Source organism: Varanus komodoensis, unplaced genomic scaffold (genome assembly GCF_004798865.1).
Source record: "Varanus komodoensis strain SLA01 unplaced genomic scaffold, ASM479886v1 scaffold15, whole genome shotgun sequence".
NCBI lineage: Eukaryota > Metazoa > Chordata > Lepidosauria > Squamata > Varanidae > Varanus > Varanus komodoensis.
The window spans coordinates 25,917,748-25,943,383 of NW_025335440.1; the positions used below are offsets into that span (position 1 = coordinate 25,917,748).

The 25,636-nt window shown below is 42.3% G+C and overlaps 1 protein-coding gene across 1 annotated transcript in view; it reads left to right on the forward strand.

Annotated features, from left to right (window-relative positions):
* CUBN (cubilin) overlaps nucleotides 1–25,636 on the forward strand; it is a 180,362-nt gene that overhangs the window by 138,037 nt on the left and 16,689 nt on the right. The window contains exons 53-60 of the mRNA XM_044424708.1: nucleotides 97–218; nucleotides 1,197–1,422; nucleotides 3,401–3,588; nucleotides 8,160–8,319; nucleotides 11,131–11,280; nucleotides 13,115–13,312; nucleotides 16,164–16,293; nucleotides 17,630–17,847. Of these exons, the coding sequence (XP_044280643.1) occupies nucleotides 97–218; nucleotides 1,197–1,422; nucleotides 3,401–3,588; nucleotides 8,160–8,319; nucleotides 11,131–11,280; nucleotides 13,115–13,312; nucleotides 16,164–16,293; nucleotides 17,630–17,847 (1,392 nt within the window). The remainder of the gene's footprint in view (nucleotides 1–96; nucleotides 219–1,196; nucleotides 1,423–3,400; nucleotides 3,589–8,159; nucleotides 8,320–11,130; nucleotides 11,281–13,114; nucleotides 13,313–16,163; nucleotides 16,294–17,629; nucleotides 17,848–25,636) is intronic.

The window sequence follows — 25,636 nt, forward strand, 5'->3', positions numbered from 1 at the left end:
TCTGTACCTCTTTTGTACAAGGTAGAAGATGGGCACATCTGCATTTCTATTGCTCGCACACCGACACTTCTTCAAATATGTTGAATTTTATTTCAGACTGTGGTGGTGTAAAGGAAGCTGAAAGTGGAATAATTTCAAGCCCCAACTTCCCAGAACCTTATAACAGTTCTAGCCATTGCTCCTGGCTCTTGATAGCACCAGAAGGACATACCATCAATGTGAGTAAACATGCTACATGACAAGGCAACTCTTAAATTGTTTGCCATTTGGACCATAAAAATAAGATTTTGCTGTCAGGCAAAGCGATACAAAACAGGTGAGATGATACACTTATTCCATGACTGCATAGCTTCGTAGCCACAAAGTCGAATGTGGCCCACAAACCATCATCCAGGGCTCAACAAATGCCAGGTGCTTGCTCCTTGCCTAGGACTGAAAAACAGGGATGTAACCAGACACTTTGGATGTAGCAGTAAAAGGCCCCTTGCACTGAATTTAGCTGAGTTGGTCACAATCGTGTGGGTCTGATTTAGTCTCACAATTTGATTTGTGCACATGGATATGCTTGTTATGATCAGCTCTTCATCAAACAGACCAGAAAGGTGGAGGGAGGGTTTGCAGTATTTTATGCTTCTGAGATGCCTTCCCTGGAATCATGGGATTATTCGGCCCATATGCTATAGATATTACACTATCTGTTTGTGTAAATTGAGTTTGCACAAAATGAGATCCATGATCAGCAATAAGAACAGCAATATATAAAATTAAGTGGAGATTACCCTGTACGTCTGTGTGTGTGTGTGCGCGCGCGCGCGCGCGCGTGTGTGTGTGTGTGAGAGAGAGAGAGAGAGAGGGGGGGGAGAGAGAGAGAGAGAACGTTTACTGCAAACTAAACCTACTTTATACATAACATTCCAATTCTGCCTTGAGGTCTTTGGTGAAAAAACAAAAATAAAACCAAACCAAACATATAGCTCAAGGTTTATTTTCAAAACTGGAGCAATCCAGAATTTCAGAAACAAATTTCTGTCTGTAACACCCATGGAGTTAAGCAGAAGTACCAGGATCATCTTGTGAAATTCTAGCGTGTTATTTGCTTCATTGAGCTAGAATGTTTAGCAGCCCTAGACGGTTCTGGTTTATTTTTGCAAATCCAGCTGCCTGCTCAGACTGTTCATTTCATTGCCTGCCCACAGCTTACTTTTGTGGCTTTCAAAATCCAGCGCCAAAGGAACTGTAAGCAGGACTCAGTCACAATTTTGAATGGTGGATCTCCTAGTTCCCCTGTCATAGGACGGTATTGTGGAATGACATCACCTGGCACCATTCTGTCAGGCTCCAATCAGTTATTAATAAACTTTAATTCTCACCAGTCTGGGCTGGGAGATGGTTTCTCTGCAACATGGACCTCTGATTCCTTAGGTAAGCAGAAAACCATTATACATTTCTTTCTGTTTATATGTAGAAGTAAAATCATTCCCACCTCTAGATATCTTCAAGGGTGTCAGGGTGGAGCTGGAGAATCAACTTTCCAGATTAAGCCACAATTTTAATTGAAAGAATGCAACAGTGATTCTTTGACTGTAATCTACCCTGCCACACCTCCTCTCATATTATCTAGTTTCTATTATCTCACATATCTCTATATGTTGGTTTTACCTTCTTGAAGGCAATTAGCACTTTTTAAAAAAGTGGTGCTATCTGACATACAAATCAGCAAAGCTCAAACTTGCCAACATTTTCTGAATTCCATCCTGAAATTCCAACTTGAGTCCACATCAGGCTGTAAGCTTCCTTTGTCTTTCTTTCTGCACAAAAATCTGGGCCAGTATTTTCCAAAGTTTCATCAATTGTTGCATTTTGAAATGCATGGATTGTTCTGTCATTGATTGAAGTATATTTGTGTGCATTTTTCAAAAGTGCATAGATTTTCTTACACATTTTTCAAATGTATATATGCGGTTAAACAGTTTTTTGGTCCATGAATCATACTGCATGTTTGGAAACGTACAGACATCTGTCACAGATCATGTCCAAGTTTGTGTCCAGTTAGAAGATGCAAACTAGGTAAATCAAGATCAAAAATGAAGTAAAACAAACTTCTACTTGTGAAGACAAAGGTATGGGAAGAATTTCCATGGATCCTGTATTTTTCTTCTCTTTTTTTGCCATAAGCAAAAACATTTATTGCATAGGCTTTTATGGTAGGAATACGTACTCTATCCTTTCTCTCTTTTTAATGTTCTGTCAGTCAGACAAGTTGTGTAGCTTGTATACAAAACGTTCAATCAAAATTGATCATAAATAAATAACTATTGTATATCATGAGCAACAATGACTCCATGATTCCATCTTCAGCTCTCTTCAGAATGGTTGTCTGACGTTTAGCCTGATGCAGGACCCAGCTTATGACCTGCACTAGTGTAACAACTGCTGCTTGCATGCGCTGTGAATTGGGTCCAATGCTGGTCAGAATAGGAACCGTTAGTGGAGCGGATTTCTCTTTCTCCCTTATGCCTTCCCAATCTGTTCCAGAGCAGGAGAGAAGGTGCATTGCACCAGTAGAAGTGCCACGACAGAAACCAGCAGAGGTCCTGTTGGATCAAACCAAGTATGTGATGAGAGGTGATACTCATAAGCGCTTCATGAGTGGATCTTGCTTATTAGCAGCATTTGTACACATCTCCCTTAGCCAAAAAGGCTCATAGAGTGGCTTAACTGAACTGCAGGTTTGTAGTCAGACTGGGAGACAGTGCTGCTTAAGATGACAGTGACCATGAGTGGGATGGTGTGTCTTGGTGCCCTGCAACAGCAGGGGGGTGGACCCGATGGCCTTCATGGCCCCTTCCAACTCTATTATTCTACGACTTTATGAAAACATTTTCAAGGCAGGCAGTAAAACAGCATCAGCCATTCAGGTTCTTTGGCTACACAACAACAGGCATACAACAAGGTCATAGGCCCTGTTCAAAAGAAGGCAATGGGGGAGCTCAGTAGAGAATTCTGCAATGATGGAGCTACCACTGAAAAGAACTGCAGGTCTGATCATGAAAAGAGGCCCTAATTCTCATCTGGAAAAGACCACTGTGAAGAAAATGAACTTTGGTTTTCGGCGCCAGGCGAAGACCTTTTTATTCAAACGTCATTTTAATTGCTAATATTATTTGCTTAATTCTTCGGCCAGGGTGACTTATTTTATAATGTTAATGTGTTTTATATTTTTAGTGTTTTATATTTTAACTGATGTTTTGTAAGCCGCCCCGAGGCTTCGGCAAATGGGGCGGCATAGAAATTTTTAAATAAATAAATAAAATAAATAAATAGAATGAACTTTGGTTTTCATGTATTTCTAATCACTTTCAAGAGCAAGTGATTCTATAACCTTTCATCATTTTTGCAGGATGTGGTGGCATCCTTCATTCTGAGAATGGTACCATCAGGTCTCCTCACTGGCCACAGAACTTTCCACAGAACATTAGGTGCTCATGGACAATCATTACTCACCAAGGCAAACATTTGGAGATGACCTTTGATGAAAACTTCCAGATACCGCATAGTAATGGACAGTGTCAGAGTAGTTATGTGAAGGTATGTACATCATTATGTTTGGGATTGCCATAATATTCACTTATTTGAGCTTGGAAAAGCAAACCTAAGACTGACCTACCTACAGGTAAGTTGTAGTATTTTCTCTGTAAAGCACTGTGCACACGGAGGCTATGGAAATGAATAATGAAATAGAATATAGAAAAGAATAAATAAGGGAACAAAATATGTTTAGAACCACAGAAGCATAGAAACAGAGCGAGTCAGAAGGGGTCTCCCGGGCCATCTAGTCTGACCCTCGGCTCTAGCCGGCTCTGCTCCAGACATGCCTACCAAGTGCAAGTCTAGCCTGTCCTTGAACATGTGTAAAGCCACACCATGTTTACATGAAGAACTTCAAGGTGTAGAAGAAAAATCAGATTAATGGGGGGAACAATCCTGTGGTCCAGGAGAGGGTTGCAGGGGTCACAGGATTCTGCTGAGTTCCTGCTGCAGACTACAGCTGCTGCTACAATTTCAGAGGAGGCGTGCCAGTATCCACTCCCTCCCACAGCCTCCTTGCAGCCGCAGCAGAAGGAACGATGCTGGCTGCTTCCTGAAGTTGCAGAAGTAGCACTGGAGGATTCAGCAGAGAGTTGTTTTGGTGAATAGAGAAAGAAGAGGAGAGGAAAGGCCAAGCTGTGATGGATGTGATGGCCTCTCCAGACCAGGTCCAGCCCCCATCAATCCATCCTCTTCAGATGGGCTATAAAAGACCTGTCTAGACAAAACAAAACACAGAAGCCTTCTGCTCAAAGAAGCCAAAAAACTTCATGAAGTTTCCTTCACTCAAAAGAGCTCCCCTATTGGTCATCAGTTTTTCAAGTTCATCAGAACATAGACAACTGAGGTGAGGAAATGGGACAGAGGTGAATCTCCACTGGTGAGGGGAACATCCAACTTGGTGGGAAAACCCCACAAGCATATCTTTACTGCTGGCACTAGGATCTGAATAGGGTGGACACTTGTGAATAACCAAGAACAACATTGAAAGAGGATACCTTTTTGCATAGAAATTGCACCTACTAATGTATAGTTATAGAGGCAAATTTAGAAATAATTATTATAATTGCAATAGAAACACAGTGCATCTCAACACAGTGACTAAAACTAAGATCAGGTGACCCCTGTGCCTCACTCAGTCTGCTGTCTGGATGCTGTTGATGGGCAACTTGAAGGCCAGCGTTTGCTCCTCTACTCTAGATTTGGACTGATCTTCAAATAGAGGATGTCTTCAGGACAGTCTTCTGTAAAAGAAGATGCAAGGTCACCCTAGTCCAAAACTCAATGAGGCAGGAGAGGAGTGGAGGTGAGGTGGGGTGTCCTTCAGTTTGTTATATCCAAAGCCCCTTCATTCACTGGTGAGGGTCCAGGAACACCCCACCCCCACCCCCAATGCCAGCCTGGAGCTGGTGTAGTGGTTTCCCTCCCCACTGGAGCCAACTCAAGAGTAAATGTAGGGAGTGGGTCGGGCACTTGCTCTTCTTTGATGTCTTTCCAAGGGTCTGTGTTATCAGATTCTGAAGAGGCGATGGGAGAACAGGAGGATCAAAGGAGTGCAGGAATCTTTGAAGTGCATTGCTTGCAGTTTCCCAGGCCAACCATAAGAGCAGACATATTTTGGAAGAGACAGGAGGGGACCCAAGAGAGGAAGGAGAGCTGCTGCCTTGCCTGGTCCATGACTCTGTGATATGGAGTCAGCAGAGGCATGCTGGGCAGTTAGAGGGCTTGTGTAGGTCTTGCTGGCTGGCTCTCCACCAGCAGGAGCCACCCTAAGTGTAAAGCTCACAGCGTTAATAAATGAAAAAGGATTCTCAAGAAGTTCCCAGTTTGGACTCAAAGCTCACTTGCTCTTTGCATGAGCAGAGGCTATCGTTCAGCCTGCTAGAGAGCTTTTTCAGTTGCATAGCCTTGGTATCAGTGAAGTGCCAATGAAGATCTGCGTTCTCAAGGACGGTCTGGTGCTTTGGTGCCCAGGACAAGAGCAGAAGGGTCTGGATCTGCCTCCCCACCACTCCTGGCCTGTGAGAGCTGGTAAAACTTTAGGCGATGGTAGACTGTCACTTTGCACACGCACAGATGCCCATCCAACCTGATTAGGATGGCACTGTCTGTCCTGGATCATGTTTCCATTGACAAGCTTCAGCCCTGCGGCATCTGGAGCAATAATAAAGCAAATACGAGTGGAGGGTTTTCACTTCTCCTCTGACTTGCCATTGAGTAACCACCATCAGCATGCAGGCACCTCCGTCTGGGAACAGAACACCTGTGCCAGAGGGTATGCCTGGATAGCTCATTTTGGAAATGAAGCAAGGCAGCTTGGCATATATTAGATCTAGTTTTTCCAAAGAAGATTTTTTGTAAAACAACTATGGAGGGAACCACCCGCACTACTTCTACATCAATCGGTAAGTTTTCCTTATTGCTACTTTAATGAAAACCCTGAACATGTTCAGAAATAAAATTTAATGTATCCTGCCCTGTCTCTGTACTTGTCTGGAAGGCACGTAAACTGAAGGGAGGGGAATGTTTGCCATTCTTTACAGTTCAATTGTTTTCTCAAGAATTTGTCAGCTGGTGCCTGTCGTATTCCGCTTGGGGAAGGCAATTTGACTCCCACATGTAATAAAGGGCAAGCATAATTGGTTATCATGTAGGAAGACTGCTTTTTTGCACAGAAAATGACAGGGCCAAAAATGGAACTTATTTTAGAAGCTATGAAAAATAAACCCCAGGCCATTTTAGCAACTGTGTTTTCCCTCTTGGATGCTAGAGGTAAACATGTTAACTAAGATGTTGATTCTGTGCATAAAAGAGCTTTTGTGAAGGAGCAGAGCTTTGCAGTGGTTTTGTCAGCAGTGGTTCTGTGGATGAAACAGGAGAAGGACCCTTAGAGGAGGGGGGCAGGATGCATTTTCTCTGAGAAAGGGAAACTGTCATCAAGGCATAAAGACAAAATCCAGGTCAGATTGACACATTTGAGAAAATGGGTCCTGATTCCTCTGATGTTTCCAAATGTTGCATCATAACAAGTTTTTGAAACCACAGTTGAAGCATTTCGATCTGGTTGACCTTAATGGGATTCAGTGGGTTCACTTCCATACACAGAAATCTTTCTAGAACAGACTTAGCTTCAGGGATGAATTAATGCTAACTGTGCCCTTAAGTTCCCAACCACACAAACTGAACATTGTATCCTGAGCTTAAAATTATTACTGGTATTTGACCAAAGCTCTGAATTGTGTATTGTGCGCATAAATTATTGAATTTCCATGCCATACAATCTATTAACAACCTGGAATGAACTTTTATACAAGCACAATAAGTGTGCTTTCAAGTGGGATATGTCAACAAGCACCTGGCAATTTAGCTTAACACTGCTCTGAAGCAAGTAGGGAAAGTCAGCAAGGTTTTCTTTTTCCACGCATGTGCTATTGGTGGTCACCTTGCTTGCTTGGAGTAGTGTCTCTTGTGCATCACATTGCCTGCTTAATTAAGTTTATCTTTTTTTAAATTGGGGTAGCATTTCAAAACATCTCTGAAATTTGGATTTTATAAATGTTGTAAAATGAGACTGAACAGGCTTTTCTTCATGCAACAGACACGTCCCATGCAGATGTGAGCTAAGGAGATAAGGCCCATCTTCAGATGCTACTACCATATGAAGCAAAAATTACCTGTTTCAAGACTGGGCTTTCTTGGTGGTAGCCCTTGTGTTTGTGGAAGATGATTAAGCAGATCCATTCAATTAGCCCTTTGAGCGGGCAGTAAGATATTCCTTTTTCATCATCCATCTGGGCTATAGATTTCTGTGGTTGTGACCATTTTTAGCTCTGGCTCTTGTTTAATGTTCTGGGAATTGTTTTCTGCTAATGACCAGTTTCTTTAATTAGGGCTCTGTTAGGGTTTCTTTTTTCACTTTTTAAAACCATTACTAGCCTCTTTGTGGATCTCAAGGTAGTAAAGTCATGCATAGATAGAAGGAAGAACAGTTAGGTTGAAAATACATAATATTACATCTTTATACAAATGAATATTGTAGAACAAAATATAGAATTATCCACGGGGAGAACAAAATGACAGAGATAGATAAAAGCACACGCACATACAGAACCATGTGGAATTCTCTTTGTGACTGCAAGGACAGAAAGGGAGCAGCCCCTTTTAATAACTCCTTCAAGGCTCTCCTTGTGCATCAAAGTGGTGACTTCTGGTAAAGCCAGTTCTGCCACCCCTTGGCTTCCCCACAGTCCCTCATATGAAACTACTCCATTCAAGTCTAACTATGACAGATGGAAGAGTTTGTCCCCTGAAAGCTTTCATACAAAGCATTTTCCCCTCCGCATGCAAATTTTGGGCTTGAGGCTGTGATTATGAGTTGGGTCTTGTGACAACTGAGAGATGTTTCCATGCTTTGGGCATGACGCTGCTGACCTACTGTTTGGATGACTTGCTGTTGGGAAGCAAATCAAGCCAGTATTGCCATATTACTGTTTATGTCTGGGGTTGGTACGAAAGCAAATAATCTCAGAGCTGTATTTAGATGTTGGAAAAATAGTAACACTTTCCCCTAGGTGCTGAGAGGAAACGCTAACGAACAGGAAGATGGAATATTAGCTGTTGGGTGTGGAGATTCAGCTCCTGAGGCTATTGTTGCCCCAGGAAATGTGATGACAACAGTGTTTCAGTCACGGGACATCCCAGGACGTGGTTTTTCTGCATCTTTTATAAGCCGTATGTAACTATGGAAAGATTGCTATGAAGATGTATGTGCAGATGTATTCAAGTGGAAGGGTTTCTGTCTGTCTTGCTTGCTTTTTAACATGTATATATAGCTCTTTAATGGCTTAAAACCCATCAAGGTCATGCAAAACAATTTGAAAAATGGGAAGTTTCACAAAGTACCTGCATGACTAAGGGTGCAATACTATACTTATTTAGACAGAAAAAGTGCTGCATCTCCCGGGCTGTGGCCTCTGTGGTGGCTGGGGCATGCTGGGAGCATGAGACTTTTTGCTTTCTAAATATGCATAAGATTGCACCTTGCATTAGGAGAATACATGGGATGAGGTCTCCTGTATTGTGGGTACAAACAGGAGGCTACTTTGTGCCAGAGTTGTACAAATGATGGTGCGTGCTTAGTCTGTGTTGATGCAGCACCATCACTTTTTAGGGAAAAAAAGTATAAATAACCCCTCTTTCTCTGCAGAAGCATCATTTGTGACAGTGACCTGACACTGATGCAAACTGAGGGTATGATTGACCCATCTGGCATGGCAGGCCTGGCCCAGAACTCTCAAGGGAGGGGCTCAGACAGAGCCACCTATGCGTGTTCCAACGAGAGGATAAGGATGATGCAGCTGTGCATAAAATGTGCATATCCTAATGTATATTATGGGTGCCCATTCAGAAACAAGTGTTAGAATTTTGTAACCTGCCTAGAGAACCATTTTGGCTAATGGGTGAGAGAGAAATCAATTAAATAAATAATTTAAATGGAACTATAATGCATGCCACCATAGTAGGGAAGATGTGACCTCCCAGCCTCTGACCTTGCTCAGTCCAACTATTAATGGGCCATTCCAAGCACCAGCTGCCCTCCCTTCTTAGGGTTCTGTATCTTTAAACTGGACTTGGATTGGACAGCTCTCCAAGAAAAGGATACCTTCAGACAGAGCACTTCAAGTGAAGGGCTGCAAGGTAGCACACGTTACCACCCAAGAAACACTTTGTATTCATTGCTCATTTGGGAATAATTTGGTAGATACATCACCAAATATTTTCGTAACTTGAGATGAAAGTCTAGGAAGTCTACACATGACTAATGCATAACTCTCTAGGACTGAATCTAGTCAGGAAACCTACCATGGAACCAATGAGCATCCTTACCTGCGAATATCAGCAGCCAGATGAGATCCCTCCTAGGTTTTCTTTCCATGCAAGATAAAGTTCTTTGAAGCATAATGAGGGCCTGTATGGCTGCAGGGCCCCATTGTGTGGCATATACTGTTTAGATGGACACACCTTATCAATGGCCTTTAAGAAGCATTGTTAGGTGTTTCTGATTGTTTTGGTGTGTATGGGTAATATCTTTTCTATAAAGCTTTCACTAACTCATTTTTATAAAATACTTTTATAAGCTTCAGGCCCTTGGGGCCTACATTCACTGAGGTAGGTAGTCAACTTGTTTCTGGGGCGTACTTAGCACTGAGCACAAAGATCGCCATAGAGAAATTTTGGGTCAGATTTTGTGACACAAGGGGCAAAAGTGGGAAGAAGGGACCCTTCTGCCCACGGGAGCTACCATGTAGCCCTATTCCTCCTACCTTTTGGAGAAAAATGCAGCAAGTGGAGACTACCAGGAGGAGCAAAGGTGAGTTTCACCCCAGCTGCCAAAAGGGGTGACGAAATGGTGTGTGGAAAAAGGAAAGTTTGTTTCAACATAACTGTGCCACATTGGATCGCAAGTGTGGTCATACAAGACTGAATGCGATGAAATTATGAAATTTCATAATAAAATTAGAAAATTAGTTTTATTTAAAAATAAAAATGAAGCATCCACATAGAAAAGCAAATGCTCCAAAGTATACTACTTAAAGCCTAGCATTCGATCTAACATACTAGACGTCTGTGTGCAAGAGGGTTCTTTTTCCTGTTAGAATAGACAAGAGCAGCTGTGGGGCTGCTGCTACAGGGTCCTCCACGGAAGAGCAGTCAGGCTGTCTGTGGGTGAATAGACACTCCAGCAGTGGCCCAGTCCCTGACCATACCTCGGTCATCTGCCACTGGAGACAAAAGCCTCACATTTGCCTGATTGCAGCTGAGGAAATAACCCACAGGTTCTGGGCGGCTTGTCGCCCACTGCAACTAGCCACCATGGACAGGTTCACATGGCACAACAAACCACACTACTGAGGGTCATAGGCTGACACCTCCACCATACCACTGGCACTTACAGGGTAGTTAACAGGCCACTGTGGCTTATTAACCAACATGGACCAGGTCACTGCATCACTATAGAGCCAAACTGGCTATTGAAGAGGACTTTTCAGCCAAGTGAAACCTTACATTTTAAATGGTGCAGTCCAGACAGATCATGAAGAAGCAGGAATTAGATAGATTAGATGAGAAATATTAGGGTTCCTACAGTTCCCAGCAGTATGGCTGGCTGGGGAAAGTTGGGAATTGCAGGACATTTTTCTGTTTAATCCTGCGTAAGACTGTGCCTTTAATGACTATATTTTTAAAATACTTTCAGTATTTATTAACTGATTGTAAGCACGTATATTTTAAACTTTAAAATAATAAAAAATCTTTTAAATATGAAAAGACATACTTTAATCTGCCTGATTTTAATATCTTCCCAAGGGGGCAGGGGGAAGAGAGGCTGAACTGCACCACTTCACTTGTTGCAAGAAATAGAACGCATCGATTGCCATTCCATATTTATGCTTAGAAATCCAGCTGTATGTAGTTTTCTGGTTGTGTACTTTTGAACTTTTTCAGTACATATTAACTGCATTTCTTTGGTTTCGTTACATACAGGTTGTGGAGCAAATTTCACTGCTCCTTCAGGTCGCATTGTATCTCCTAATTTTCCCAGCCAGTATGACAACAACTTGAATTGCAATTATATCATAGAAGTGGACCCCCAGTCTGTTGTCATCTTGACTTTTCAGATGTTTGATCTGCAGTGTAAGTGCCAGAGTTTTGAATTACATACTTCAATCCTTGGTGTCTAAATGTTCATTCTGATGCCACTGTGGAACTTACTTCCAAGCCTTTCAGATGCATCTAAAACAAGGATATGGAACTTAGGTTCTAACTTAGGGCTGAGGTCTTCATACATGGATACCTGCACATACACACGTGCATACCTAAGTTCTTGTGTGTGCATGCACGCACACACATTGTTCCCCCTTTTGTCCCAGAAGCCTGGCTTAGAAGCCAAGCTTTTCAAAATATAATGCTAGTTTTTGTGATGATGGCAACACTGCATGAAAAAAGCCTTTAAAATGTGAATTATGTACGAGATTTAAATTGTTGAACAAAAATGTTATTAAGTGGCCTTAGCAATTTCTAGAAAGATATGTGATGACAGCAGCAAGTTTGGGAACTGCTGCAGTAGAAGATTTTTCTTTTTACTTTGCTCTTTAGAAGGCTTTCAGTGCCATATGGCTGTGCGAAAAGCATTGCTTTTTAAATGGAGCTCTGAAGGATGATGGCTTACTCATGTTATGTTTCAAGCGTGAGTAAATGTGTCTTGGCCCCCTGCAAATGAGAAGGATATTTTCAAGGAACACATAGTGCCACTGGTACTTAGTTGACATCCAACTCAAGGCATAGAAGAGCCTTCCTGAGAGATGATTCACTCCTCTTGGCTTGTCTCTCTATTTTGCAAGTCAGAAACAACCAGACTATTGTGTTGGCTGTGGCACCCTGAGTTTTCATTTGTTGGCTTGCTTTTTGTTTATTACCAGACAGGAAGAGAAAGGAACTGCCATTCTGAAGCATTCAAGAATGTTTTCCCACCTGTTATAGCATCAGTCATATCACTTTTTAAACTCTAATCAAACTGTTTGAGCAAAAGAGAGAGATGGTTTCCAATAGATTATCCCCCTCCCCACTTTTTTAAACTCCTTGCCCTCAATGCAACCTAATATGCTTTGCACCAGTGGTGGGGAACCTCTGGCTTCTGGAGAGATCAAGAGAGACCCCTTCCCCAAGCTCCAGGAGGGGGAACCACACACTAAAGAGAATTCCTTCCTGCTTTGACAAAGCACAATCCTGTGTGTGTCTATTCAGAAATAAGTTCTGTTGTGTTCAATAGGACCTTTTTCCAGGTAGCTGCATATATTTTTGCAGCATTGCTAATTTTCACTTAAACAGAAGCACTATGTGCAAGGGGAGTTTTGGGATTCAAAAAGAGCAAAGTGTTGAACTTCCTGCAAAAGTGCTCCAAGAAAAAGACTGTTGCTTCTCTTGATCAGATTGACCTTCTCAGTATGTTTCCTTCAAAGGAGATACATTAGGTCTGCTCGCTTCATGGGGTCTAGTTAATAGTACAAGTTTATGCTGGGAACAGAACCTCATGACTTGGGCTTGCATCGGCTCCCTTCCCGGCCACACGGTCATATGCGCCTTCTCCTCTCACCATGCCCACAGAGTGAGTGAGGGCATCTGAGAAGCAGAAGCACTTGTGCCTCGTTTAGATGCATGGTTCCAGTTTTCATGGAAGCTACCTCTGCAGGTTTCTGTGGCCCAGTTATCCATGCTCAACAGATGGACACATTTGTTATGTGGAGTCCCTTGATGCATAAGGAGGTCATGTTTCAGGTATCATTATGCCATATTGGAACTGGCTTGTCAATAGTAATCTCTGATTGTGTGATTAGTTTGAGTGTGCAAACTTCTATCAACTGAATTCCCAACCCTGTAGGTGGAAAGAATTAACTTAAATATGCAAGTGGTTAGAGGATGGGCAAATTGACAATTCCATGAGACATTGATGAATGATTTTGAATTTCAGCTTATAGTGCCGTAGCGTATTGCCCATACGATGGAGTGAAGATCTTCAAAGGGAACAGAGTAACTTCATATCCTGTGGAAACATTTTGTGGCAATGACATTCCCAATCCTGTCAGCATCTTTGGATCCACCCTGCTGAACTTCTACACAGATTCTAATACTGTTGGCATGGGATTTTTGGCCACTTATACAGTAATCCGTGAGTAGTCATAAATATAGCATTTTGCTAATGGAAACAGTGTGTATTTGTATGCAAAAGGCTACCAAATGCTGCTCTGGAGGAGAGATAACTAGTCCTTATGGGTTCTTTCTGATGTGGGGAAAAATTTGAACCCAGAACTTTTCAGAGCAATTGCACAGAGGATAATTTGAACTGGGATCAGAAGTGAATATTTCAGGCAGGGAAAGAACCAAAAGGACTGCCCTGAGACAGTCTTGTCCTTTAGCTCGAGGAGTTCATCAAAGGCATTATTTTGGCCTAGCTTACTCCATGGTCCTTGATACTGGTGAATATTTAAGAAACTTGCTCTATGTTTGCTCTGGGAACAGGTATGTGAACCCCCATTTCACTTATCAAGGAAATACTAGCCTTAAAAAAGAAAACCCTCATTGCGATATCCTTAAAAAATTGCCTAAAAGCATGGAATCAAGTATCTTTGTTCACAATAAGTCACTCTGATAGTCACTGGCTAGACAGAATAACATTGAAGGGTGACAATATTCATTCACTCATGAAAGAGACCTTCATAACTCATTCAAGTTGGCTGCTGCTGTCTGACCTTTGACATCTGACATTTGTGGAGTATGACTACAGCTTTTTATTAGAGTTTTTGGCCCATCCAAAGCAGATTCTAGCAATTAACATTCTGTTTCCATCTAGCTTTATCCTTTGCAAAAGACCATCAAAAAAAAAAAAAAAAAAAAAGGAGGGGTACGGGATACTTTTCTTTCCCTGCTTACCATGAATGCTGCTTTTTTATCTTCTAGTTTTTTGTCTCTTGTTGTTAATGCTCTGCAGTGCTGTGCTTGATAGGCCCCCATCCTAGCTGGAAATGGAGGAGAGCCTGGGCATTCATTGTCCTCTAGAGAATGTACTTAGTGCTTAATGGGATGACTAGTCCTTTAGAACTTGGGCAGCACTGGGTTGGAGCCATTTGTCAAGAGGGCCCAGAGAGGTTGCTTGCCAAGAGAAGACTATAAAGCAGAGCACAATGGTGGTCACAGATGGCTTTGCAAGGAGTTATGAACCAGAGGATAAAAGCAAAACCACCGCTCAAACTCAGCTGCATCCATTATGGGAAAATAAAAAAGATACTTGAATGTGCTGGCATTTCTTCTATTCTAAATTGCTAAGAAGATCTTGAAGAGGACCTTGACTTTCAGTCTGAAGGACTCTTGCGGCAATTATGAAACCATTCATCTATCCTCCCCTCTAAAAACTTAGAATATCCTTCATCCAATGTAACAGTTTTATTCATTGAAAAATCTTTCCAGGAAGTAAGTAGGGATGAAGCGAGCAATCATCTCTATCAACAAACACTTCAAGCAAATGACTACATCATCCCACATGAGCCTACCTGGACCCTGTGATTACTTGGCAAAACCTAGTTTAAATAAAATAAATAGATGTTTTATTAAAACCCTAGGTTTTATTGTAGTTTTACATTTTTACTTGAAGCCACCTTGCATGGTTCAGTTGGTGGACTAGGATAAGGTGGGATATACTTCTTCTTAAAACAAATGGTGTTGAATATGAACTGAGTTAGTAGCACTTAGTTTTGGCTAAAAATCATAACTAACTTGTCATATTCATTTCAGTGGGACCTAAGTGGAACTAACTTAGCATGTGACCCTGTGGGTTGCAACCTCATGTGACACAAGTTTTCACATTCAGAGGCTTCCATGTACCAGGTGCTTCACATAGCAGAAGGAGTGAAGAAGGTGCTTTTCACCTTTCTGTTCTCACATTTTACTTTTTCCTCTAGATGGGCCTCCACATTCGTCTAGAGAGTGTAGACCAGTGAGGGCAGGAATGGGTCTGGAGATGCCATAGGATTGCTTATGTCCTGGCCTCCCCTGTGCTTCTTCACTCCGCCTATGCATTGGCACACCCTCTTTCTGACCTCTCTAAGGCCACTTTTACGTCTGTGGGAAGCTGCCACTTTCAGTTCCTTCCATGATGGGCACAAGGGGCCAGGGAAGGTGTTGAGTGGAGGGGTCAGATCCTGGAGTGCCTTAGCTGCCCGAACAGCAGCTGCTGTCTTGGGAGGACAGCTATGACCCTGTGGTCTTAGGACACTCTCCCACCGCCACTGAATTGCTTTTCTAGCCTGGATTCAATGCCTGGTCACCCCTGCACATGGCTTTTAGCAGGACATGGTTTTCTTCTTTTTTCTGCAAATGGATTAGCATAGTTTATTAGAATTTATACTGACACTTTTGCTGTTGAATGGATAGATAAAAGCTTCCTGACCAGTTACCAACAAAGTAGAGCTGTGTTCACTAAGTTTAACTTAGACAAAGACAAGTTAGTCTTTAAGCTAGACTCCTAGACAAAATAAGTTTGTTTGTTTGTTTGTTGCATTTCTATGCCATCCCATAGCCCAATGGGCTGTCTGGGTAGCTTACAACAAAACAGGGAAAACAAACAATAAAACAACAGTTAAAAGCATACTATCCAATTAAAACAATACAAAAAATAGCAATCAGCAAAAATTACAGCACGGCACACAGTAATAGAAATTAAAACAATGTTAAAACCAATAGCTACTAAAATACCTGATTAAATAAAAATGCCTTTACCTGGTGCCAAAAAAGTAGCAGCAGCAGCACCAAGCACACTGCCTGGGAGAGGGTGTTCCATAAATGAGGTGCCATCACACAGAAGGCCCTTCTCCTAGCCAGTTTCCCCATCACTTCATAGGGAATGGTTCATGGAGAAGGATCTCAATCCAAGATCTTAGTGAAGTATATATGTTATGCATGTTTCCTGAATAGTTAGGACAGTCTTTCCTTCGCTTACCTCTGGCTGTTTCTGCTTCCCACTGCAGCTTGTGGTGGTGTTTTCCAAGGCTCCAGGGGCACAATCAAGAGCCCTACCCATTCCTTCACTGAATATCATCACAATATGAACTGTTCGTACCACATTACTGTCGGAAATAACAAGATAGTGGCACTCAAGTGAGTAAGTCATTGGATGTTGATACAGCGCTGATCTTGGGCTTTTAAAGCTTCTATAATAGAAGCAAGCCAAGACGAATGACAAAATGCAGCTCCAGATAATGATGGGGAAATGGCTTTGCAGTGGCAGCTGCGTCCATGCCTGGGAACCTGTCACTCCTGCTCTGCACAGGGAAACCTGTTGAGGAATCCCATCCAAGCCAGTCCCCAGCAGAGCAGCTGAGTGGCATTTCTGTGGGACAGTCGGGTTGCACTGGGGTAATAAAGAAAACTCTAGAGGGTAGTTGCAGGGGCTTCTGCCTGAGTACCTGGGCTGGGTTTCATTTCTGTGGGCACATGAATGGAATCCTGGGATCTCAAATGTTGCTCATTCACCCATTGCATGTGGAGCAGTTTCCAGTGGAAAACTGGCATGTAGGGAAAGGGTTGAGAATCCTCCCTACACACACACGGGGGGGAGGGGGTACCAGTTGTCTACTTTAAACTGCCGCTTCCATGGCCAGGACCAACCTGGGATGTTTTGCTGCTTGAGGTGGAGCAGGAGATAGTGCTCAGCCCACTACCCAAAGTCAAGGTGCAGAGGACCCAAATCCAGCCAAGTAATTTTGACACATAGCTAACAATTGCCACAAGCCCTTCTCCCCATCCATAGCAGTCAAAATACAACAAATTGGATCACTAAAAATGCGCTGCCCTTCCACAACACCTGCAATCAGCAGCCTGAGGCAGCAGCGTTGCTCTCCTTGATGATGGCAGGGCTGGCCCTGTGAGGGGCTGCCTTGTATTTCTGCAAAGCCCCCTAAGAGAGATTGTGTGATGATACCATTCCACTGGGCATTGCTGCACTGAAGCAGTGGCTCACTGGATCTGGCTATCTGTACTGTAGTAAAAAATCAAAACAGAACAAAACAAAATCCCACCCTGATGGCGATTCACTTCCATCTATTTCCAAAGCCACAACACCTGTCAGCTGACGTGCTGGTCAGTGCTATGCAAGCATACTCAGAAGTATGCGCCGTAAGGCTCATCTGAATGTTAGGCTAGCATGTTTATTTGCAAGTCAGTGCCATTCAGCTTGGTGGAACATACTTGTGAATCAACTTTTATTCTTGCATAATAAACTTGCAAACCACTGGGATGTTTTGCAGTTACACACTTTCCTTCATCTGCAGAGCCTCTCACATTAGAAACCATGCATTGCTTAAAGCTAAGTCAGAACGGCATGGCCCTTGCTTTCATGATGTCCAGCTATTCAACCTGTAACTGTTGTGGTTCTTTTTCATAAGCGTGTGTGTCAGTAAATAGACCTAAAAGGATCTGGCAATACATTTCACAGATTCAACCACTTCGACCTTGAAGCCTCCTCGTCTTGTTACAAAGATTATGTTTCTGTGTATGATGGCCCAGACATCACTTCTCCACTGCTTGGGAAATTCTGCGGCACAGTCCTTCCTCCTTTCATCAAGAGCTCCTCAAATGATTTACTCCTGGTGTTCAGGACAGATTCCTATGAAGCAGCCGGCGGGTGGAGAGCTTCTTTCACAGAGACAATAGGTAAAGTGACACCCAGAGGAATCGATCCTAGCATCTTAGATACGAACTACCTGTTATGAACTGGCATGAGATACGGGGGGTGGGGTGGGAGCACTGGCTGCATCCCTTGGACTCATTTCACAGTCCCTCTGCAAGTCCAAACTTCTCCTTCTCCCAGGACCCTACTGGGTGGGAGGAGGGCAGCTGCACGCATTTGGAGCCCTGGCCCCACTCGCTAGCAACATGGATCCCACCATGGATTCCCATCAAGAGAATGCAGGGCAACCCCCGGAGTTTAATGGGGGAGATTTCTTATGCATGCATGATAAAATACTCCCAGCCACTGAACTGTCAAATCTTACATTCTGTAAAAACAGGTAAGAGTCTTGTGGCAGCTTAATATTCTGTACCTTTCATCAGAGGCAAGGAATATTCCAGACCCTGAGGTTTATATACTGCACATTTGGTGGTGATGGTGGGACAATTGTAAACTGTGAGTTGAGAAGGAAATTAAGTGCAGAAGTGATAATAGCAGTGACCATTCACAGTGCAGTTGTTGCTATTACAGGCTTCCTGAATGGATAAGCCAATTCACACATGCACGGGTTTTTAAAAATTCCTTTCCCCCAACTCAGGCCTCCAGAGACAGAAGTAAGCCTGTTCATGAACTGGTAACTCAGTGGTCTCCCCCTTTAATCTTCCTCTGAAGCTTCCTTCCTTCAGCTTAATGTAAGAACATTTAAGAGCCCTGCTGGATCAGACCAGGGGCCATCAAGTCCAGCCTTCTGAGCACATATTGTCCAACCAGCTGCCCACGGGTCCCTTCAGAACAACCTGCCCAAGTTCCCCAGCAACTGAAGCACAAGGCATACTGCCTCTGATACTAGATGTGTCCATTTCTCCACAATGGACTACTGAGGACAGTGACAGAGTCTCCTGGGAGGCTGAAATGTTGCCCCACTGATTTTTTAATACTGCCCTTTCGGATGCCATACCCACAAACATTTATTCTGCTTTGTTGCGTCTCATTGGCGCAGATACATTATTTATGGAAACCTAAATTATTCAGCAACAGTGCCTTAGTAGATTTAAACCAGATTTATGGCACATGTGAAACTATGCAAGAATACAGATCTCTTTTTTTAAATGTTCTCACTGGTTATGAATACTTAAAATCAATTCTATCTAATGCTAAGGATGCTGACGTTTCATCTACACCTCTTGTAATATTTGGATATATCAAAATCAGATGAAAATAACTACCTTTACAAATTACCTAACATGTTTTCCATAATATTCTTCTTCTGATAATTTAACTTTTGGGGGAAATCTAATGCTTAAATGTTTGTGAAGCCTACGTTCCAGATCTATTGATGCAGAAAGTCTGTATATTATAATGGAAACATATTCTTACACTGAGTCATTGCAGCCCCACCCTCTCTCTTAACCCCCCCCCCCCCCCCGCAATAGCTGTTTTTCATTTGTTACAGTCTGGGAAAAAGAAAAAAAAAACAGAAAAGTCAAGGGAGTATATCTGAGCACTATGTTCTTTACCAGGAACCAGATTCCCACAGTTCTCCTCTGCAATTACTGCCATGCTTGCTTTTGTAAGGACTGCAAATGTCAGATGTGGTCCATCTATTCTCCTGTAAAATAAGACGAAGACTTTCATTCCCTGCTAGTGACTGGATCCCTATTTTAAAGGATTCGTCCCTTTCTTCTGGGTGTTCATACTGGACTAAAAAAAGCTGATTCTGTCCCGAAGGTGGCAGCCAATTTGGAATAGTTTTCCACCCATTCATTATTAATGTTTGAAAGCTTAAAGAACTGTAAGTGTTGTTTTACAACACTTCGTGGCTATTTGGGAGCCAATTTTTTCCATTCTGAGGATCCTCTTCCTCACATAAAATTTGAAGGATCTTCAGTCCACAGATCTAATCTGGGCATGAGGTCATGGGGGAGCTGGGCTGCCTTGCCTCCCTAAATTTTCTCTGACCTTGATTCCATTTTTTTTACAAACAAATGATTTAAAAGGTTGACAGGAAACCCACGCTGTATGATGCAGGGCTGGGGACACTGGAAGACTCAGTAGGTCCTGGGAGGAGCAGCCATTCTTTCTAGCATTAACCAGTGTCCTTTGCCCCCATGGTGAGGAGGGATGCTCCGTAAACCCCCAAATTAGGGGGAACCCCACCCACAGATACCCTCTAGCCAGCAGAGGGTCCCATGTGGCTTGATCCAGGCCGCTCACCTAAAATTACTTCCTCATCCCTGTAATCTGTATGTCTCAGCTCGGCAACTTCTGAATTCTTCAGTAGTTTAAAATGCGTGTGGTGGAGATGCCAGAAAAGCTCTTATAGAAAAGTGATTTCTACTGGCAAATCCATGGATTGGATGTGAAAATGTGCCACTGTGTTTTGGATTCTGTCTTCCCACCCCAATACACAGATGATCGCCTACTACAACATAATTTGCCATGCCATCTGGAAAAAGCTGTATTGTTAGTGCTAACCAGAAATTGATTCAAAAACATGGTTTTTAAGCCTACTTTAAATCCACATTATGAGGCAATTTCTTGCTTAGTAAAGCTCTTCGTTTCCTTTCTGTCCTCTTGTTCACTACATTGCTGGGGTTTCATAGGCCTTGCACTGGATGAAACAGTCATGCACAGAAGAGAGTATTTACAAATGAGCCACATTTCCATCTACTCCATCAGAAGGAAAACCCCAAGAGGTTTTGAATTAGCACAGCATCCACATGGCAAATCTAAAACACAATTCTTCATTAATGTACATCAATGAGAACATTATTCTGTGACTATTAGTGAGGCAAAATTGGGTAATGTGATTATAGTGTTCTGCTTAATGTTGTTGGAGACCCTAATTAACTTTAGAAGGGGATGAACAGAAATTGTAAACTCATTTGGAGTAATCTAAGTATCGCTTATTTCCTTCTTGCAGAAATGTGTCCATTTTCGTTAGTGGTTGCTTAGGATTTCTGTAATGATTATGTCACCCAAAATGATTATCCCTCTTTCATCATTTTTGAATTTGACTGAGAGAGTCTCAGTTTGTTGATCTAATTATCACATTTCAGGAAAACAGCCCAATTTTAATAAAAATAGCTTCTTGGTATTTTGGATTCATATCAGCAGGTCATTGTTTCACAGATCCAGCATGGAACCACAAAATCAGTGGTTTGAGTTTTATATTTTTAGAAATAAGCTCCCTTGTGTTTGATCCTGTAGAATAAAAAATACCATTTTGAACAAAACTGATGATTCAGCTTAGCAAATCACTTGATATTGTGTTAATCAGACTGGCCTAGGGCGTTTTTGGTTATAATTGAGGATAATACTATATTATCCTCCATCTGAAAGTCTCTGTCCAACTAAGATATCTGTGATTTAACACTGATTCCATAATTGAATTTATGGTATCAAATGGATATGGAACTTTTCTCTAGAACTTTAGTCTTCTATGTAATCAGGACTGATGCCATTACACGTTTCTCATCACAAGATGCAATCCTATGCACGTTTACATGATATTAAGTCCCAGTGTAAAGTTAGGAAAAGTCAATGGCAGAAGAAGAAGAGGAAGACCAAACATACAACCTGGGCTGGTTCCATAAAGGAAGCCATAGCCTTGAGTTTCCATAGCCATAGTCAAGGCTAAGGCATTTTGGAGTGCTTTCATTTAAAGGGTCACCATAAGTTGGAGATGACTTGACAGCACATAACAAGTCCCACTGAGAAGAGGGACTTGCTTCTAGGGACACAATCAAAGAATCTAAGCATCTACATAGTTATTTGTCTAGTAAATCTCACCACCAGTTTTCAATGACACACACTTGTTTTTCTTCGCTGTATTTTTCCTAGCTTATATAGCATTATCCATTCCCTGTATCGACAGAAGACTTATCACACAACCTCCCTTGCACACTCCCACCATGTCTTATCATTAGGCTTTCTGCAGACAGTTTGTAGAGGGTGGTTTGTTTTCTCCTTAACATGGGACAGTGTGATGCAGTGGATGAAGTTCTGAATCTGCAAGGGCAAGCCAGAGCTCCAGGGGTCGGAGTACAGCAGCTACTGAGACCTTTGTGTTTTGGGACAGCCCTGCACCAGTGACCAGTTGTTACGACTCATGGGAAGGCCCTGGGAAAGCTTGCTGGTTCTCCTCTCCTTTGCTGCTTGCTTTCCAAGTGCCAAAGGAAATATTCATTAAAGCACGTGTATGCGTGCTGCGTTCTTCTATTCCCTTATAAGTGTGCATAGCCCTGACTTGGACAGAGACGGTTATACTTTGGAAGAGCAGAATTTAAGCTTTTCTTCCATCTATTTCTCCCTCTCGCACCTCCACAGCAAGGCTAAAACAAAAAGAGAGACATGCCTCTGCTAGCTAAGTTTTTGCTTTTCTTTTTAATCCCCCCACATTGGGATGGAGAATTTCACGGAGAAAATATGGGTGAGTGAGTTTAAACCTCTTCTGCCCGAGTACTCTAGTCCTATTCTGAATCAAGGATGATCGGTGGTAGGAGGAGAGAGGGTGGAGACATGAGACACAGTCTTGGCTATCTGACGAACTTTGGCTTTTGCCCCAGGATGGCCAGATATAGCCCTGGCCTTGAGGTTCTGCATCCCTGAGCCAAGGGGATAGAAGTATGCTCTGTATGTGTTTGCATGTGTGGTGGGAACTGAATTAGCCAGTCAGATCCTTGGCTGAAAATGTCTCATTCTCAGTTAACTAGATTACTTGGGGGCCAGATCAATCTTATTCTCATTTATCCACCTCTGTCTTTGAGTCTGGTGCTGGTGATCGTTGCTGTTTTTGATATTCTGGGCCATTTAGTTTAACACTATGGATGTGAAGGGCCAAGAAAATGTATCAGTGCACGGGCTATTGATAAGTATATTTGACTTGGCATGCTTTCCTTCCCTGAGATCTGTTTATAATTAACTGCATGCATTTTCAATTATCTTCAGGGGGTCTGAATGGGTTGAATGCTCTGTCTTAACTACAATTCTTTCATCATCCCTTCATGGATACCAGCGCCCATTCCAACCAATGCTGTGGCTTCTACTCAATTGATCTAGTATTAATTCTAACTTTCTATTTCAATCCAGAAGTAACATTGCGCTAATGCTGCTGTCACAATATGTGCACAATATGTGGCTTCAGGGCTCCTCCTATCAGTTCCAAGCAAGTCAGCAAAAGAAGACCATTGTGAGAAAGGCGGGTTTTATGATGGGCTGCAATATAATGAGCACTGTCAGCAAGAAACAGGAAGAAGTATTGATGCCTTATGGGTGCTCTCTTTCAGTTTCTGAATTTTGTAAGTAGCCACAATCCACAGTAAGGCAATACCATTAGTAGGGCCATCTATAGTTTAGATTCTGAACTGTTGCAAAATAGTGTACAAGCTTAACACTTAAAATACATTTTCTATTTTGTGGCTTTTTAGAATAATTGTTGTGAATTTTGGAATGACAAAGAGCAATAGATTACACTTTAAAGGTGATCACATCAGAAGAGATTCCAGAATTTCATTGTAAAACCACTCTGCTTTAGCATCACATGAAGAGACCATCATGTTCAAGGTCTGCCCTAAACACTGGAGTGGGCAGGCAAAAAGCATGCAGAAGTTTGGGGTGCTCCTGGATTCATCGTTATCTGGTATCATGGCTGATCTATCAGACATCAGTGGGTGATCAAGTAGGACCTGCAGCAGCACCTGGCATAAGTAGGCAATAGGAAGCTTCTAGGCTGGCCATGGCCAAATATGAATATGAGGTCCTTGCCTGTTTGTCTTTCCTGGTCAATGGTGCAGCCTGTTCTTCTTCCTGAAGAAAATTCTGCATCCGGATAGGATGCTTGTGGTTTGCTTCTGCCTATGATCTATTTAAGGAATACTTGCTGATAAATTTATTAAAGGAGATGTTAAAGTAAGGAGGAAGCAGAATACAAGTTCCTTTCCAATAAAGCATATCTATCTTATTTGCACTGTATATTTATATCAAGGTGTTTCTGTGCACAGTAAAGCAGAGGTGCAGAACCTCAGGCCCGTGGGATGAACTGGACCCACTTAGGGTCTGGGACTGACCTGTCAGGGTTTCTCTGAGGGCTTTGTCCCCTTCCACTTTCTTACCCTTTTCATATCTTTCTCAGCATTTGTGTGTTCCTGTTCCAGCCATCCTAAAACTTAGTTCCTGGCACTGAGAGCTTTCAATTAAAATCTGGTGAGGGTTTTGGTGTCTTGATTCCCTATCTACTTATTTCATTTGTGTCCCTTTGCCTTTGGTCTGGTCCTGATGAGTCCTTGTTCCTACCCACCACTAAAATGTGGTCCCGAGAGCTTCAGTTTTCAAATTGAGTTCAGCCCTTGGACTGAAAGAAGTTTGGCATTCTAAGTAGAGGGATTGCCTCATGTCCAGAAAGTTGGCAGAGGAGAAATCAATATTATCACATGGCATGATTTTCCTTGCTGGGAAAGCAATATATCCAGATGAAGAGCATTTTAGTGGTACAAAAGTAAGGTGCACCTTCTTGAATGTGTGTTTATATATATTATTTCCTTCAGATGAATGCTGCAATGTTTATATGCATATAAGACCCATGGCTGGACACGCTGCAAAAGCTGGGTGTGCACAGGACTGGCTTCTTTATTTACAGTTCTGGTTTATGCAGAACCCAGTTGCAGAATCTTGTTTATATGAGTCCCCTGTGCACTGTTAGTCATGTATTCCTATCTCTGTGTTGTTCACAATGGAATTGTTTATTAGTTTTCATGGCTCTGTGGAATAGCAGAAAAGGAAAGGGTGTTTGTAGGGTGGAGTTTCCTTAGCTTCAGTTCAAACCTAAGCGGTGTTGTATCACTGTAAACTGTGATTTAAGTATTGTGATCTCGCAGTTGCCTCAACAAGATAGAATAGCAGAATTGGAGAATTGGAGGGGGCCAATAAGGTCATGAGGTCCAACCACCTGCTTAATTCAGGACTTCAAGTTGAAGCATCTTGAATCCCTCCAGTGTGGGAGAGTTCATGACCTCCCTGAGTAATTGGTTTCATTGTTACACTGCTCTAACAGTCAGGAAGTTTTTCCTGATGTTCAGCTGGAATCTGGCTTCCTCTAACCTCCTCTTCCCATTGTTCCATGTTCTGGGATGATTGAGAAGAGCCCCTGGTCCTCCTTTGTGTTACAGCTTTTCAAGTATTTGAAGAGCGCTGTCATAATTTGTTTCAGTCTTCTCTACTCAGAAAGAAACATATCTGGTTCTTCCAGCCTGAGGGCTTTGTTTCCAGTCCCTGATCATCCTTATTGCCTCCTTGAACCTTTTCCAGTTCTGAATCTTTCTTATACTGTAGTGCCTAGAACTGGACACAGTACTTAAGATGATACCTAACAGGTGCTGAGTGGAGGGGAAGTAGTACTTCATATATTTTGGAAGTGATATTTCTATTAATGCAGCCCAAAATAGTATTTGCATTTTTGCAGCCATATCAAATTGTTGACTCATATTCAGCTTGTAATGTGCAAAAGTTCCAAGATCCTTCTTGTTTGCAGTATTCTTGAGCAAAGTATTCCCAACTTGTAACTATGCATTTGGTTTCTTTTTCCTAGGTGCAGAACATTTAGCTATCCCTCTCAGTTTTGTGCCATCTGCAGATCTGATAAGGCTTCTGCACCTCTTCATCCAAATCATTAATAAAATATTGCATGGTACTGGAACCAAGACTAAACCCTGCAGCATTCCATTTGCTATCTCTCCCCAATTTGAGAAGGTGTCACTGATAAACACTCTTTGAATC